The sequence below is a fragment of the Pipistrellus hanaki genome (assembly GCF_964339955.1).
Source record: "Pipistrellus hanaki genome assembly, chromosome: 2".
In the NCBI taxonomy this organism is placed as follows: Eukaryota; Metazoa; Chordata; class Mammalia; order Chiroptera; family Vespertilionidae; genus Pipistrellus; species Pipistrellus hanaki.
Window position 1 is genome coordinate 140,592,725 of NC_140504.1, and position 13,970 is coordinate 140,606,694.

General features: G+C 39.3%; 1 protein-coding gene across 3 annotated transcripts in view; it reads left to right on the top strand.

The window, feature by feature from the left end:
* The window catches only part of DDAH1 (dimethylarginine dimethylaminohydrolase 1), a 144,161-nt gene that overhangs the window by 92,401 nt on the left and 37,790 nt on the right, over positions 1–13,970 (top strand). For all 3 annotated transcript variants that reach the window (XM_084874443.1, XM_084874445.1, XM_084874444.1), the window contains exons 2-3: positions 8,697–8,796; positions 13,760–13,833. In XM_084874443.1, coding sequence (XP_084730569.1) covers positions 8,697–8,796; positions 13,760–13,833 — 174 coding nt within the window. The remainder of the gene's footprint in view (positions 1–8,696; positions 8,797–13,759; positions 13,834–13,970) is intronic.

Below are 13,970 nucleotides of genomic sequence, written 5' to 3' on the forward strand. Positions count from 1 at the left end.
TAGCAGCTTACCATAAGCACAGAAACTTAAAAAAAAACAACAATTTATTATCTCATAGCGTAAATGGTTGTTACCCTGACTGTGTTTTCTTCCTAGCTCATTCAAGTTGTTGGCAGAATTCAGTTTCTTGTGATTGTAGGGTAAAGGTCACTGCTCCTTTGCTTTTTCTGCTGGCTGTCAGTGGGGAGCTACTCATTAGGCCCCCTCCACAGGCAGTTCCCAACATGGTTGCTTATTTTCTCCCTAACAGTAGAACATTTCTCTGACTTTTAAACCCTCTTTAAAGGCTCCCCTGATTAGTCAGGCCCACCCAGGGTCATCTCCCTTGTGATTAACTCAAGTCAACTGACTAGAAACCTTAATCGCATTGCAAAATATCTTACCTATGCCATGAAATGTAACCTAATCACAACAGTGATGTCATAGATACAGGTTCTTCTCACACTAAGAGGGAGAGATTTATCTGCACACAATGTGTACATCTAGGGTTGGCAGTCTTTTTTTTTTTTTTTTTTTTTAATATATTTTATTGATTTTTTTCAGAGAGAAAGAGAGAGTGATAGAGAGTCAGAAACATTGATGAGAGAGAGACATCAATCAGCTGCCTTCTGCACACCCACTACTGGGGATGTGCCCACAACCAAGGTACATGCCCTTGACCGGAATCGAACCTGGGATCCTTGAGTCCGCAGGCCGACGCTCTATCCACTGAGCCAAACCAGTTTCGGCAGGGTTGGCAGTCTTGGGCACCATCTTCAAATTCTGCCTGCCATAGTTCCCAGTGTGGTAGGAACTCTTCTCAGATTTTCAGATTAGTGGTATTGGTTTGTAGTGTGTATAGTATCTTGGTTTGAAGTGTATCTACATGTCCATGTGCTTTTGTAATCTTGCTGTGCTTAAAATACATTGCTGACTGTTTAAAGATTTTTCCACAAATAATTCCTTCTCATAATCTGACCTAGATACTGGAAAAATGAAGGAATGGCTTCCAACATTCAATAATATCAGTCTGTATTCTTGGGAAAACAAAATTGAGGCTCTTTAGAAAGAAACCTAAGATCAGACTGCTGCAATTTGTAGCCTCTGCCCTTTCATGGTAGCCTCCAGAATGTCTGGGTCCACATTTTGTTCACACAAATAAATCAAAAGGTCCTGTAGATCCTCATGGTCATTCCAACGTTTATTTTCACTTAACTGCATAGGGGATATCTAATGTTGTATAGCAAAGAAGAACACACACACCAGAGCACAGCTGTCTACTAGTAAGTTCAAATCTCAGCTCTGCTGCTGTAAGACTATGGACAAGTCAGCAACCCTGCCTCCGTGTTCCCATGTGTGAAGCAGGAATAATATTTGTACTTGTGTCATCAGATTATGAGGGTTAGGTAAGTTAAATAGGAATTCTTAATCGAGTTTCTAGCATATAGGAAGACTATCCTAATGTTTGTTAATATATTGCTAACTAAATTCCTTCTAAGAGCTTTGTCCTAAAATTAGAGCTTAGAAGAGCATTCCAGTATGTTTTTACTTAGGAATTTTTATGACTGAGTCATTTAGTATATTAAACCTCTTTTTTATTCTTTTTTTTTTTCTTTTATAGTTTTAGTTAGTTTTAGTAATTTAACCAACACATGAAGGGAAGTTAAGGAATGAATCACTGAATGTTCCTTGAACATGAACCTAATGTATCCCACAGATAAAGGTTGGTAATTAATCCATAGGACATACTTGGTGAGCATTCCTTGTTTGGTTAGTACATTCTGTTCATATTACTTAGCATTTTAATCACACCACACCTTAGCATCCTACAGCCCTCACATACAGAAATGCCATCCATCTCCAATATGAAGATACCATAGAATCCAAAATTACTACAGCATAAGGTCTTGTAATACCCAGTGGACTTAAATGCACAGGGTTGGAAAACAGAAAGCATGAGCTCCAGTCCTGAGGAGGCTGTGTGCTGTGATGGGCCTTGGGAAAATCATAACTACACGGTGCAGTGGAAATGAACATGGGGGTGGGCTTAGCAGCCTTGACTCAGAAAGTCAGTCAAACTCCCTTAGCCTCAGTTCACTGGTACACTAATGCCTTCTCTTCTACCCTTTGGCGTTATTGTGAACATCCAACAAATATTTTGTTTTGTGATCACTATCTAAAATAATAAAAGCGTAATATGCTAATTAGACCAGACAACTGAATGACTTTCCGGTAGTCATTCCAGACGTCCTTCCGGATGAAGCCACGTTGGCGGGGGCCAAAGTTGAGGCAATTAGGGTCAATCAGGCAGGCAGGTGAGCAGTTAGTGGTGATCAGGCAGGCAGAGTGGTTAGGGGTGATCACACAGGCAAGCAGGTGAGCAGTTAGGAGCCAGCAGTCCTAGAGTGCTAGAGGGTTGTCTGACTCCTGCAGGGATCAGGCCTAAACCAGCAGTCGGACATCCCCCAAGGGGTCCCGGATTGCGAGATGTATATCTCCCCTATTAGATTATTAACTCCCCAGGGACAGGGATTATGGGTTTGTGGGTTTGTTTTTCTATCTTTGTAGCCGGTTTTAAAAAATGTTGGCATCTACTAAGTGTTGAGCTGAAATGTTGATCAAATGAGAAAATATATGTGAAAGCATGATATAGGTGCTAAGTATTAATATTATAAAATCAGTCAAATGTGCTAGTCCATGTGGCCTCAGGAGCTAAGATGTGCTGGTTAACAAAGAACATGAATAAACAAATGAAGTGTGGCCTTAGAGTGTAGCCAGGACAAAACAATGTGACTTTGATGCACCAGCAGGTTCCAAACCAGCTGCCCTTTGACTTTCTAGAGACATCACCTCAGCTGCGCTTCATTAGCATTATCTGCATATCACACTTAATACCAACGGCAAAACAACATCAGCAACAAGTTGAGGAAATGAAACTGCCTCCCCTATTAACAAAGCTATGTTGCTGCTATTCATCTCTTTGGAGCTGGATTAGAATGCATATAAGCCTAACCAGTGGTCATGAACACCAGGGGGCGGTGAGGGCAAAGATGGGGAGGGGTTTGGGATGGGTATGGTGGGATGAGGACAATTATGTGATACTATAACCAATAAAAAAAATCTTTTTAAAAGAATATAAATAGGATGATGGTATAATTTTAAAGCTCTGACAATACAATGGGTTAAAAGGGATCCAGAACATTCAAATGGGGTTGAAAGCCTAATGGTGATGGTGATGGCACAGCTCCCAGCGCTGGGCAGAACTGAGACACATCAGCTGCAGACAGGCCAAGGCTGAGGGCCTCATTTGTAGTCATAACCTCTGGCAGCTAATCCCGCAAAGCAGCTGAAGGAAAGCAGCTTGGCAAACAGGGGTTGGTGCAGGTCGTTAATGGAACATCAGCACAGACGGCTCAATAGGTCTCATGAGAACATTCACATCCAAAGTGAAGCTATGAAACCTTCAAAGTGGACATTTTAAAAATATGCCCAGCAAAGTCAACTTTGGACAGGGCCAACCAGACAATATTGGCATCTAAATAAAGTATTAAACTATGGCGCTATCATAAGCTATTATGTATATAGCTTCCTAATAATAAATGTATATGGTTTTATATTTGTTTAAGGGGAATTTTTTCAAGAAGAACAGGATAGATGGTATCAATAGATATTTGTTTTAATGCTGCAAATGGTATGTTTTTATCTTTCATTTCTTTTTGAAAGGTAACCCAAACCAAGCACTGAGCTAATTTAGGGCACAATAATAATGATATTAGCAACTACTGGTTTTGATCATAATGTGCCAGATACTGAACTAGGTGCCTTGTATGTATCAGTTTGTTTGTTATCCACATAATCCCTGTTAGAGAGAAAACATCCAATTTTTGGATTAGGAAACTGAGCCTCCACATGGTTAACTCATCCCATGTCACATAGCTAATAAGTATTCAAATCCCCAGTTCTTTCTATTCACCATGAGAACCCCAAAGGAATGAAATGGAAAATGGGATGATGATGTAAACATGATAGAACAAATAAGGAACAAAAATGAGACACATAAAGAACGTAAGAAGAGAGAACAGAAACAGTAAGAAAAGGAGATTAGGCATTAAGAAAGAGGGTGGTAAAAGAGCCAGAAAAAGACAAGTATCGTATGATCTCACTCATATGTGGAATCTAATGAACAAAATAGATCCAGATTCATAGAAGCATAGAACAGACTGGGCCAGTGGTCGGCAAACTCATTAGTTAACAGAGCCAAATATCAACAGTATAGCTATTGAAGTTTCTTTTGAGAGCCAAATTTTTTAAACTTCTTCTAACACCACTTCTTCACAATATATCAGGCTGTGGCATTTTGTGGAAGAGCCATACTCAAGGGGCCAAAGAGCAGCATGTGGCTCGCAAGCCACAGTTTGCCAACCACAGGTGTAGGGAATCTCAGAGGGAAGGTGGAGAAGGTGGGTGGGTGGTGTGCATATATGCATAGTCCGTGGACACAGACAATAGGGTGGTGAAAGCCTGGGGTAGAGGTGGGGGTGGCTACAGGGGATCAAAGGGGGGAAAGAGGACATATGTAATGCTTTCAACAATAAAGATTTAATTTTAAAAATTAAAAAATTTTAAACTTAAAAAAAAGGGGGGAAATTCTTTAGACTGAGTCCTTTAGAGTGATAATGCATTCAGTAACTGTAATCATTCTATATCATCTGGCCTAATGCTATTTTGAGGACTGTAGGATGTCTTACCAGACAGGCCCACTTCCCACCTTATGTAGTACCTCCAGGGACTATTTCAAAGCAGAAGTTTACAAATCTACCACATAGCCTGACAGCTTCCAGGAGCTGGGAGGAAATAAAATTGGAATGATTTAAATTTAAATGTATCCTCAGTGCTTGTGTTCTAACTTTACATTGGCTTTGCAGAAAAGACTGTAATTTTAATTCCCTGGAAAGCAGATGGGATCTGTCATGTAGTGGTAAAGTATGAGAAACTTGTCCAACTGTACGAAGAAAAAGAGACCATTTTCTTTTGTGGGTCAGTTTCATAGTACAAGTATTTTTCACTGGGCGCACACAACCTGGTATTCATCAAAATAATAGAAGACATATCTAATGTGTGTTGTGCAATTACTGTGTACTAAATGATTAACATGTATTTAATGGTCAGGAGGAGCTTAGGGAGTTGGTACCAGTCTGACTAAGCACCCGTTTTAGCAATGGGAAAACTGAAGTTCAGAAAGTTCAGCAACCTAAGGTCACTTGGCTAGTAAGTATCAGAGCAGAGATTTGAATTCCAGGCCCTTGATCATAACGCTACACTATACAGACATTCCCAGTGGAGGGGCTGAGTATGTAACCAATAACACTACATTTTTCACATTAGTGCTCCAGAAAAAAAAAGGGGGGGTGGGGGTGGCGAGGAAAATATAATTACCTCAAAACTATGTAGTACCAGCTCTTGCAAGAAAGATGTGTGAGTTGGGTGAATGGAAGTAGCAGAGGTCATCTGAACCCGCTGCTGCCAGGAGCGGAATCTGTAACACAGGGTGGGAGGAGAAGACAGGACAAAAGAACTGCTGTAAAAAGTATATTTTTACAGTATAAAGTAAAGAGATCAAACAAACATGCAGAGTGAAAAGGGAAGGAACAAATGTAAGTTTTCAGAATAGAGGATGCAAATTATATGGATAATATTTTAATTAATGAAGTCGTTTCTCTAATTTACCCTTTTTATTTCTAATTTCATGGGCTAAACTGATCCATTCATCTCAGCCTTTGGAATTAATACTGTTTGTTCTCACGGTGCTCCCCACCCTGAGTAATGCTAAATTCTACTCTGTAAGGCATCTCTGTTGAAAGGTGGGTGTGTTGTTTGGCCTTCATTTATTTTTTTCTTGAAAGTTAAGTAAGTCAACATTAACTATGGCAATGTATCCACAGAATAGGCAGTTTCTTAAATGCTCAGTGTTTGGATCTTTTCCTGCAAAAATTCCCACTTCCATAGTTATATTTAGTGTTTGTTTTTATATCCTTACCCAAGGATATGTTTATTGGTTTGAGAGAGAGGAAGGGGAGAGAAAGAGAGAGAGAAACATCTATTGGCTGCCTCCAGTACTTGCCCTAACTGGGATCAAACCTGAAACCTAGGTATGTTTTCCTGACCGAGAACTGAACCTGCAACATTTTGGTACACAGGACGATGCTCCAACAGAAGAAGGGACTATAAAATTAACTTAAACTGAGCCACCCAGCCAGGGCATCTTTAGTGTTTTAATTGCCAGAGAAGCTGGCATGCAACGGGTCCATGTGTCAGGGCAATTCTGGACCTTGTTTGCAGCTGAGTTTGTCTGCTTCATGGAACCCCTGTGCCAAGGGTATGCAGCTCTCCATGGACAGCTTGGGGTTGAGCCTCTCTTGTTTCTTCTCCAGAAATCTCCTGGGGGTTAGCATTGCTGATATGATGCCATGTGGTCCTGCCACTTTCAAAACTGTCTATGTGATGCTTAAAACAAAAACAAAAAATTTGTCCATACCCTTAGCTCTGAAAGTAATATAGTATTGATATTATAAGTGTTTGTGGTCTGGACCTACCTTGATGACTTTGTTTATAAAGATATCACTGAATATTGTTTAAAAGGGGAGTGGGAGGAATGCTCTTGTACAAAAGCCAGTTGTTTTTTATATTTTTTTAATTGATTTCAGAGAGGAAGGGAGAGGGAGATAGAGAGAGAAACATCGGTGATGAGAGAGAATCATTGATCGGCTGCCTCCTGCACACCCCTACTAGGGATGGAGCCCGCAACCCGGCATGTGCCCTTGACCAGATCAAACCTGGGACCCTTCCGTCCATAGGCCCACGCTCTATCCACTGAGCCAAATCAGATGGGCCAAAAGCCAGTGTTTTAATGTCAGTGCAGCTGATTTAACTTTTAAAAAACATAAGCATATGATCCTCTAAATTTTTAATTTGAGAGACATAGGATTTTTAAAGAAATACATTATTTCTGAAGCTGGTATATGTTAGCTGTCCTACTTCTGTTCTCTTTAAACACTTAAGAGTTGAATAAAGTTCCTAAGTTGAGATATTACATGTACACTTTTTACACCAAAATGTGTCACTGCTGAATTCTGAGTAACCTTTGAAATGTTGTTATAGGAGAAGCAGTAGCATTCATAATAGAAACAAAAGGTAACAGTAGCTCTGTTCACATCACCTCTCTAAGCTGAAAGAATTTTCCATAGACACAGGGGCAGATGCCAGAAGGAAACCGTTGTGTGTTTTCCTGGGTTCACTGCTGCCCAACAAGTCATGGTAAATGTTGGTTTTGCTTCTTTTTTTATGCTACAGCAATGATTTCCACTTCCGGTTACACAGAAAAACCTATTCGGCCGAGAAAAGAGGTCACATTGCTTCCACGGAAATAATTTTTATTGTTCTGAGTCACTCTGGTTTGTGGAATTTTTACATGAGTTCCAGGACAAGGATGAGATGATATATTTATTTTATTTTGTACCCCTTTTCACCTTTTTTAACTGCATGAATGTCAGGCTTGTTATAAGAGTATTTCCATATTTTTATTACTGTAGAGCAAGCATGTAAAACTCACAGCCCACTGGCCACATGCCTCACTTACTTGGCCCGCGTTAGCCTTTGAGTTTGACATGCTTGCTCTAGAGGTTACTCTGCTGTTTATGTCTCCTAACTCTCCATTTACAATTCACTATGTGAACTGGCATGTATTTTAGCAGCATTACCTGCTTTTCCCAATGTCATGTGATCTCTTGTTTTTCCCTTAGCTACTCATGTCTTCTCCGTGTATGTCGTCACTAGGTTAAAGGTTATACAGACCTTTCAGAAGTATTTAAATTGTTATGTTGTGCCACTAGAAGGATGTGCATTGCACTGTGATCTTCAGGGGGCATCGGTTATACCTTAAATTGTTTTCTTGTGCTAAAGTGAACCTCCAGAAAAGCACTCCCTCGTTTAGTCCAGAATATCTCTGTGCTTGAGACTTCAGCCTGGGATTACAGAAAGTCCCTGAAACGCATTGTCACGTATGCTTCAGTTCGATTGCAATCATTGTTATTTGTTAATCACCCCTAGGAACCCAGTTTAAATTTAAATAACTGTTCAGATTTACAAAGAAGCCTTAGATGTTCTGACATTTTTAGAAAATATTTGAATAGAAAACAATAACTTCCTCTGTGCCGAGATGTCAAGGTACTGGTTATTGTCTTTGATAGTTCTTCCACATATCACCCCATGTGTGTGCGATTCTTACTTACCATTTAAAACTAAATATTGTACTTTCTGGGAAGGATAGGAGGACTAGCTATTCTGCCTCCCACCTTTGTTGACTCATATGACCAAACTGGTCTCTATTCCAACAGTGTCCTATGTAGTCTCTCTTCCAACAGTGTCCTAACTATGATAGTTAACCTTCCAACAGAAGAAGGGACTATAATATTGACTTAAGCTTGAGCTAGAAGGGGATGAAATTGATTTCTAAAAGGTAATTTCTTATTTTGCAAATGACCATGGCTGGTCCAAACTATACTATATATAGTCATATATTCACAAAGGTGTGTGTGTGTGTGTATGTGTGTGTGTGCGTGTGGTTGCACATGGGAGCATGATTCAGTGTTCACACGTTTTAGATAATTGATTTTTCTTATAGAAAATGTTAAGATACTAATCTGTATCCTTTTCAACAGGTTGACATGATGAAAGAAGCATTAGAAAAACTTCAGCTCAACATAGTAGAGATGAAAGATGAAAATGCAACCTTAGATGGTGGAGACGTCTTATTCACAGGTATAATTGTATTTACTTTTTCCTATCTAAAAATATTTCTAATATAGGGCTCATAGTCACTTATTTAACTATAGTTTTTTAATTACCAAAGTAAGAAATGCTAAATGCAAGAAATTTGGAAAATACAGAAAAGCAACAAAGAGAAAAAAAAATGAACTTTCATTCAAAGATAAACATTTCAATATTTGAATGTATGTCTTTTTAGCACTTTTGTATGCATGCATTTGCACATTTTTAACAAGAATGTTATCAGTATTTACTTATCATTTTGTTGGTTTTGACTACTATGTTGTTCTACAACGTGAGTTTATGGGTTGCATGGTTTTTCATTGTGTGGCAATATATCTGGTTTGTATTTTTAAAATTCTTAATTCAAGATGTGTCATTTGCAAATAATTTTCTTCCCAGTGAGCAAGACAAATTTAAATAATTACCAATGCAAATTGACTTGGCTTAATGCCAAATGAGTAATAGCAGAGCTTAACAAAATATAAACATCTCATGTTATGATTGATCTAACTGGAGCCAGATCTTACAGTAGGTTGAATGTAGCTACTAAAAAAGCATGATTTTAACATTTAACTTTTCCAACTCCTTATGATCATAATGGTTCTGTAAAGTCCTGTGCAGAACTCTGAATACCAAGATCCATTCGAGTTGTACTGAGAAGCATGACATCGATAATGATTTTCAATTTGTAGTGAGAGTTTATTATTTACCCTCTATATGTCAAGGAATGAATACTTGTGTCACAGATGTCGCCCTCACAGCAGAGGCTGATCCAGGGATATAGGATCCTATATAGAGGCCTACTGAAAGCATGTAGCTTCTTAAAAATCTAAGATGTTCACTGATGTGAATCATATCGAAACCCATGTACCTAGACAAAATAAAACCATCCTCATTTCAATATAAAAATATCTTGTGTTACTTGTGTTTTGATAGAATTAATGTTCCTAGGGAAGGAGGAGGATTTCTCCCATGACATTCAAGTAGCTTCTTGCTGGGTATCACATACGTATGGGTGGGACCACTGAGTTGCTGAGCTCCAGGGGGCGTCACTCTTGTCAGGCTTGTGAACAACATCCCTGGGGTTGTGTGCTACACAGCTGTGCTTCCACTGTCACGGGCAGTGGCCCGCCCCCGGGGTTTGGTGTGCATACTCATTGAGCCTTAAGAACACAAAATAAGAAGTCAACGAGGCCAACTCTGTATTCTCAGCTCTGCAGGGGCCATGCAGATTCTGAATCTGCCTCGTAAGTTCCCCTTAGAATATTCTGCATGTCTCCCCTTGATGGCACTTCCATTCCTTTTGGCAGCCCAGAACAACAGCCTGTTTCTCTTAGACAATAGCCTTTCGTGAAAAGATAAATGTGTAAGTCATACTTCCTTACAGTAAGACTTTTTTTTTTTTAACCAAAACATAGCCATGTAATAAATAACTTGTAAGCAGGTACTGATAATATTTGAAGTATGCTTTAAAACAAGCTGTGTTCACTGCCATGGAGTTATCTTAGCAGCGAAGCTAAACAGATTTCCTAAACCTTCATCAGTGTTAGCCACAACGTATGCCAGAAGCCTCTTTTGGTCAAGACCATTGGTCAAAGGTCTTTCCACAGCATCTCAAGCCTGATATTTTTGCCCCAATTTCTAGTACTAAGCATGGAGGCTTGCCTTTGACACTGTCTGCAAACTTGCTTTTTGTAATATTCAACTCTAAATATCTTAAAAGTTATTTTATTCAAAACTGAGATTGTGTTGGGATATTAAAATCTTTATCTGGTTGGCACCCCATTCATACTGAAATCTGGTCCTGCCTTCTATTTCCTACTTCCCTTTTTTTTAAAAAAAAATTTTGGTAAAATATGTAGCACATAAAATATGCCATTTTTACCTTTTTCTGTTATTGTTAATCCTCACTCAAGGATATTTTCAGAGAGTGGAAAGGAGAGAGGGAAGAAGGTAGAGAGGAAGAGAGGGGGGGAGAAAGGGAAGAAGAGAGAGGGAAGGGAGAGAGGAAAGAGGAAGGGAGGGAGGGAGGAGGAGATAAGGATAGAGATAGGGATGGGAAGAGAGAGAGAGAGAGAGAGAGAGAGAGAGAGAGAGAGAGAGAGAGAGAGAGAGATCACTTGAGAGAAACACATTGATTGGTTGCCTCCCGGGGCTGGGCTTCAAACCTACAACTCAGGTACGTATGTGCCTTTGACTAGGAATTGAACCTGAGACCCTTTGGTGTGCAGGTCAATTCTCTAATCACTGAACCATACTGGCTACAGCCATTTTAACCATCTTTAAGTGTACAATTCAAGCACTACTTGCCTTTGAATTACACCTCAATTTATCTATGTTGTTTTAGTTTTGCTTGTCTTATAGCTTTGCAAGATTAGGGTCATAGTCTGTGTAGACTTGTGTGATTTTCTGCTTCTGAGTTAATTTGATATGGGAGCTATAGTTCATCCTCAGAGCTGTGTGGCATTTTGTGGTAAGAATAGATCATGATATATTTATTCATTTTACTGCTGTGGTACATTTGATTGTTTTCCAGTTTTTGTCTATTTCTTCAGTGCTACTATGTACATGTTTGTGTTTGTCCCCTGGAGACATACATAAGAGTTTTTCTAAAGTAAAAAGCTAAAATGGAATTTCAGGTGAAAAACTTTTTTCTTTTGCTTCAGTGAGATGATTATATAATTTTTCTTCTTTAATTTATTGATGTGGTTAGTTACATTAATTGACTTTCTGATAGTTCACCAATCTTGCATTCCTGAGATGAAAACCAATTTGGTCATGATATATTCTATTTTTTCTACAGGTTAGTTTGTTGGTATTTTGAGACTTTTGTTTCTGTAGCCTGTAATTTTTCTTTCTAATTTTTTATGTCTGGCTTTGGTAAAAGAGTTCCGTTAACCTCATAACATGTATTAGGGAACATTTCCTATGTTTCTATTCTGTAGTCAGTACTATTTGAATTGTGTATTCCTTGAGCTGTGGTAGCACTTACCTACAAACAGGACTTGAGGCTGATTCTTTCTTGTGGGGAGCTTTTAAACTTACATAGTTTCTGTAATGATTGTATCATTATTGAGGTTTTCCTGAGTATGTTTTGGTGAGTTCCATTTTTCTAAGATTTTATCTTTTCTCTAAGTTTTCAAATGTTGGGTATAAATTTATTTCTATCTTCACCCTAGCTGGTTTGGCTCAGTGGATAGAGTGTTGGCCTGGAGACTGAAGGTCCCAGGTTTGATTCATGGGCACATATCTCAGTTGCAGGCTCCTCCCTGGCCCAGGCCCTGTCAGGGCTGATGCTGGAGGCAACCAATTGATGTGTTTCTCTCATATTGATATTTCTCTCTGTCTTTCCCTGTCTCTTCCACTCTCCCTAAAAACCAATGAAAAATATCCTTGGGTGAGAATTAACAAAAAATAATAAAAATCAAAGTTATTCATATCTTCCAAATATCTGTTTTAAGCTTCACAACGATAGCCATGTCTCCTTTTCATTCATAACATTAATTGTGCCTTCTATTTTTTTCTTGCCAATGATCTGTCCATTTTAAAAATCTTTTCAAAGATCCAACTTTTGGCCTTGTTGAACCCTCTCTCTTGTATATTTCCTTTCTCCTGCCTATTCCTACCTTTATTTCTTTCCTTCAGATTTCTTTCTTTTCATCCTGTTCTTTTTGTCTTACACTTAAAGTTGGAATTCAGTCTCTTGAATTTTGAGCCTTTGCTTATCATAGTATAAACATTTAAAAGCTATGTAACTTACCCTCTAAGTGCTGCCTTAGCTGAATCCTTCATCATTTGAGGTTAATATTTTTGTTATCATTACTTCTAAATGTTTTTTTTTTTTTAATTTTCATTAGGATTTATCCTTTGAACCACTAGTGGATAATAATGTGTTGTTGTTTTTTAAAAAAAAACAAACAAACAACATATCAGTTGTTATTGCTGGGACAAAGGTTTGAACATGTAACCTATTTTTCTTTTATAAATTCTATTTCAATAAGACCAAATACTTGTATGCAAAACGATTTTCTTTTTACAGTTCTATACAGTAAATGTAGGTCCCTAATAAAATAATGGGTCTGTGCAATGATCATCAGAGGATATTAAACCCTTTATGTAAAAGCTTGATGAGAAGCTTCCTAATGGAGCAATGGGGCTGAGGCCACCTGAACACACTGCTCATTTTAGTAGCACCAAAAATGTGAGAGTCAGTCATGGTCCCCAACTGCCCTCCCATACCGACCTGATCTTGCCCCCAATTGCTGTCCTGATCTTTCCCCCAACTGCCTCTGCCTGCCTGATTGCCCCTAACTGCCTTCCCATACTGATGTGATCTCGCCCCCAACAACCTTTCACTGCCGGCTAATTTGTTTCTGATTGGTCAGTTTCTAAGCCAGTCAGTGTCAAAAGCTCCACCTCCTAGGTAGCTATTGGCTCCTCACAGTTCACCCAGATTTGGTTCTGATTGGTCAGTTTCTATGTCAGTCAACGTCAAAAGCTCTGCCTCCTAGGCAGCCATTGGCTCCTCACAGTTCACCCAGATTTGATTCGGAATGGTCGGTTTCTATGACAGTCAGTGTCTCTGGGCCTATCTCCGGGCCTGATCAGAGAGGTGGGGCTGGTGAGCAGCCCCTGCGGAGGCCCAGAGAGAAACAGGTACAGCTGCTGACGAAGCCCAGAGAGAAAAAGAGAGGTAACGACTGACCAACAGCTGCCACAGAAGCTGCAGATGAGACCTTGCCTCTCTTTGGGCCTCTCTGATCTGAAGCCCCTTTGGCAGTCAGTGCTGGGTCACCACAGCAACCCAGCACTGACTGCAGGACTGACTTTCAGTCAGTCAAGCCTTCGGTTGTTTTGAACATTATGGACCCTGGGTTTTTATATATTAGGATTAAGGAATAGTGTGCTATCACTGGGGCCACCCATTCACTGTGTTTCATGTCATTTATTATAGGCAGAGAATTTTTTGTGGGTCTTTCCAAAAGGACAAATCAACGAGGTGCTGAAATCTTGGCTGATACATTTAAGGTAGGTGAAAGACCATCTATGTCTGGCACAGAGTAATTAATAAATATTCAGACCCACTGAACCCAGAGGTCATGAATAATGGTATCTGTATGTCCCCAGCTTTGCAAACTAATTCCTAGTATTTATATGTTTGTTGG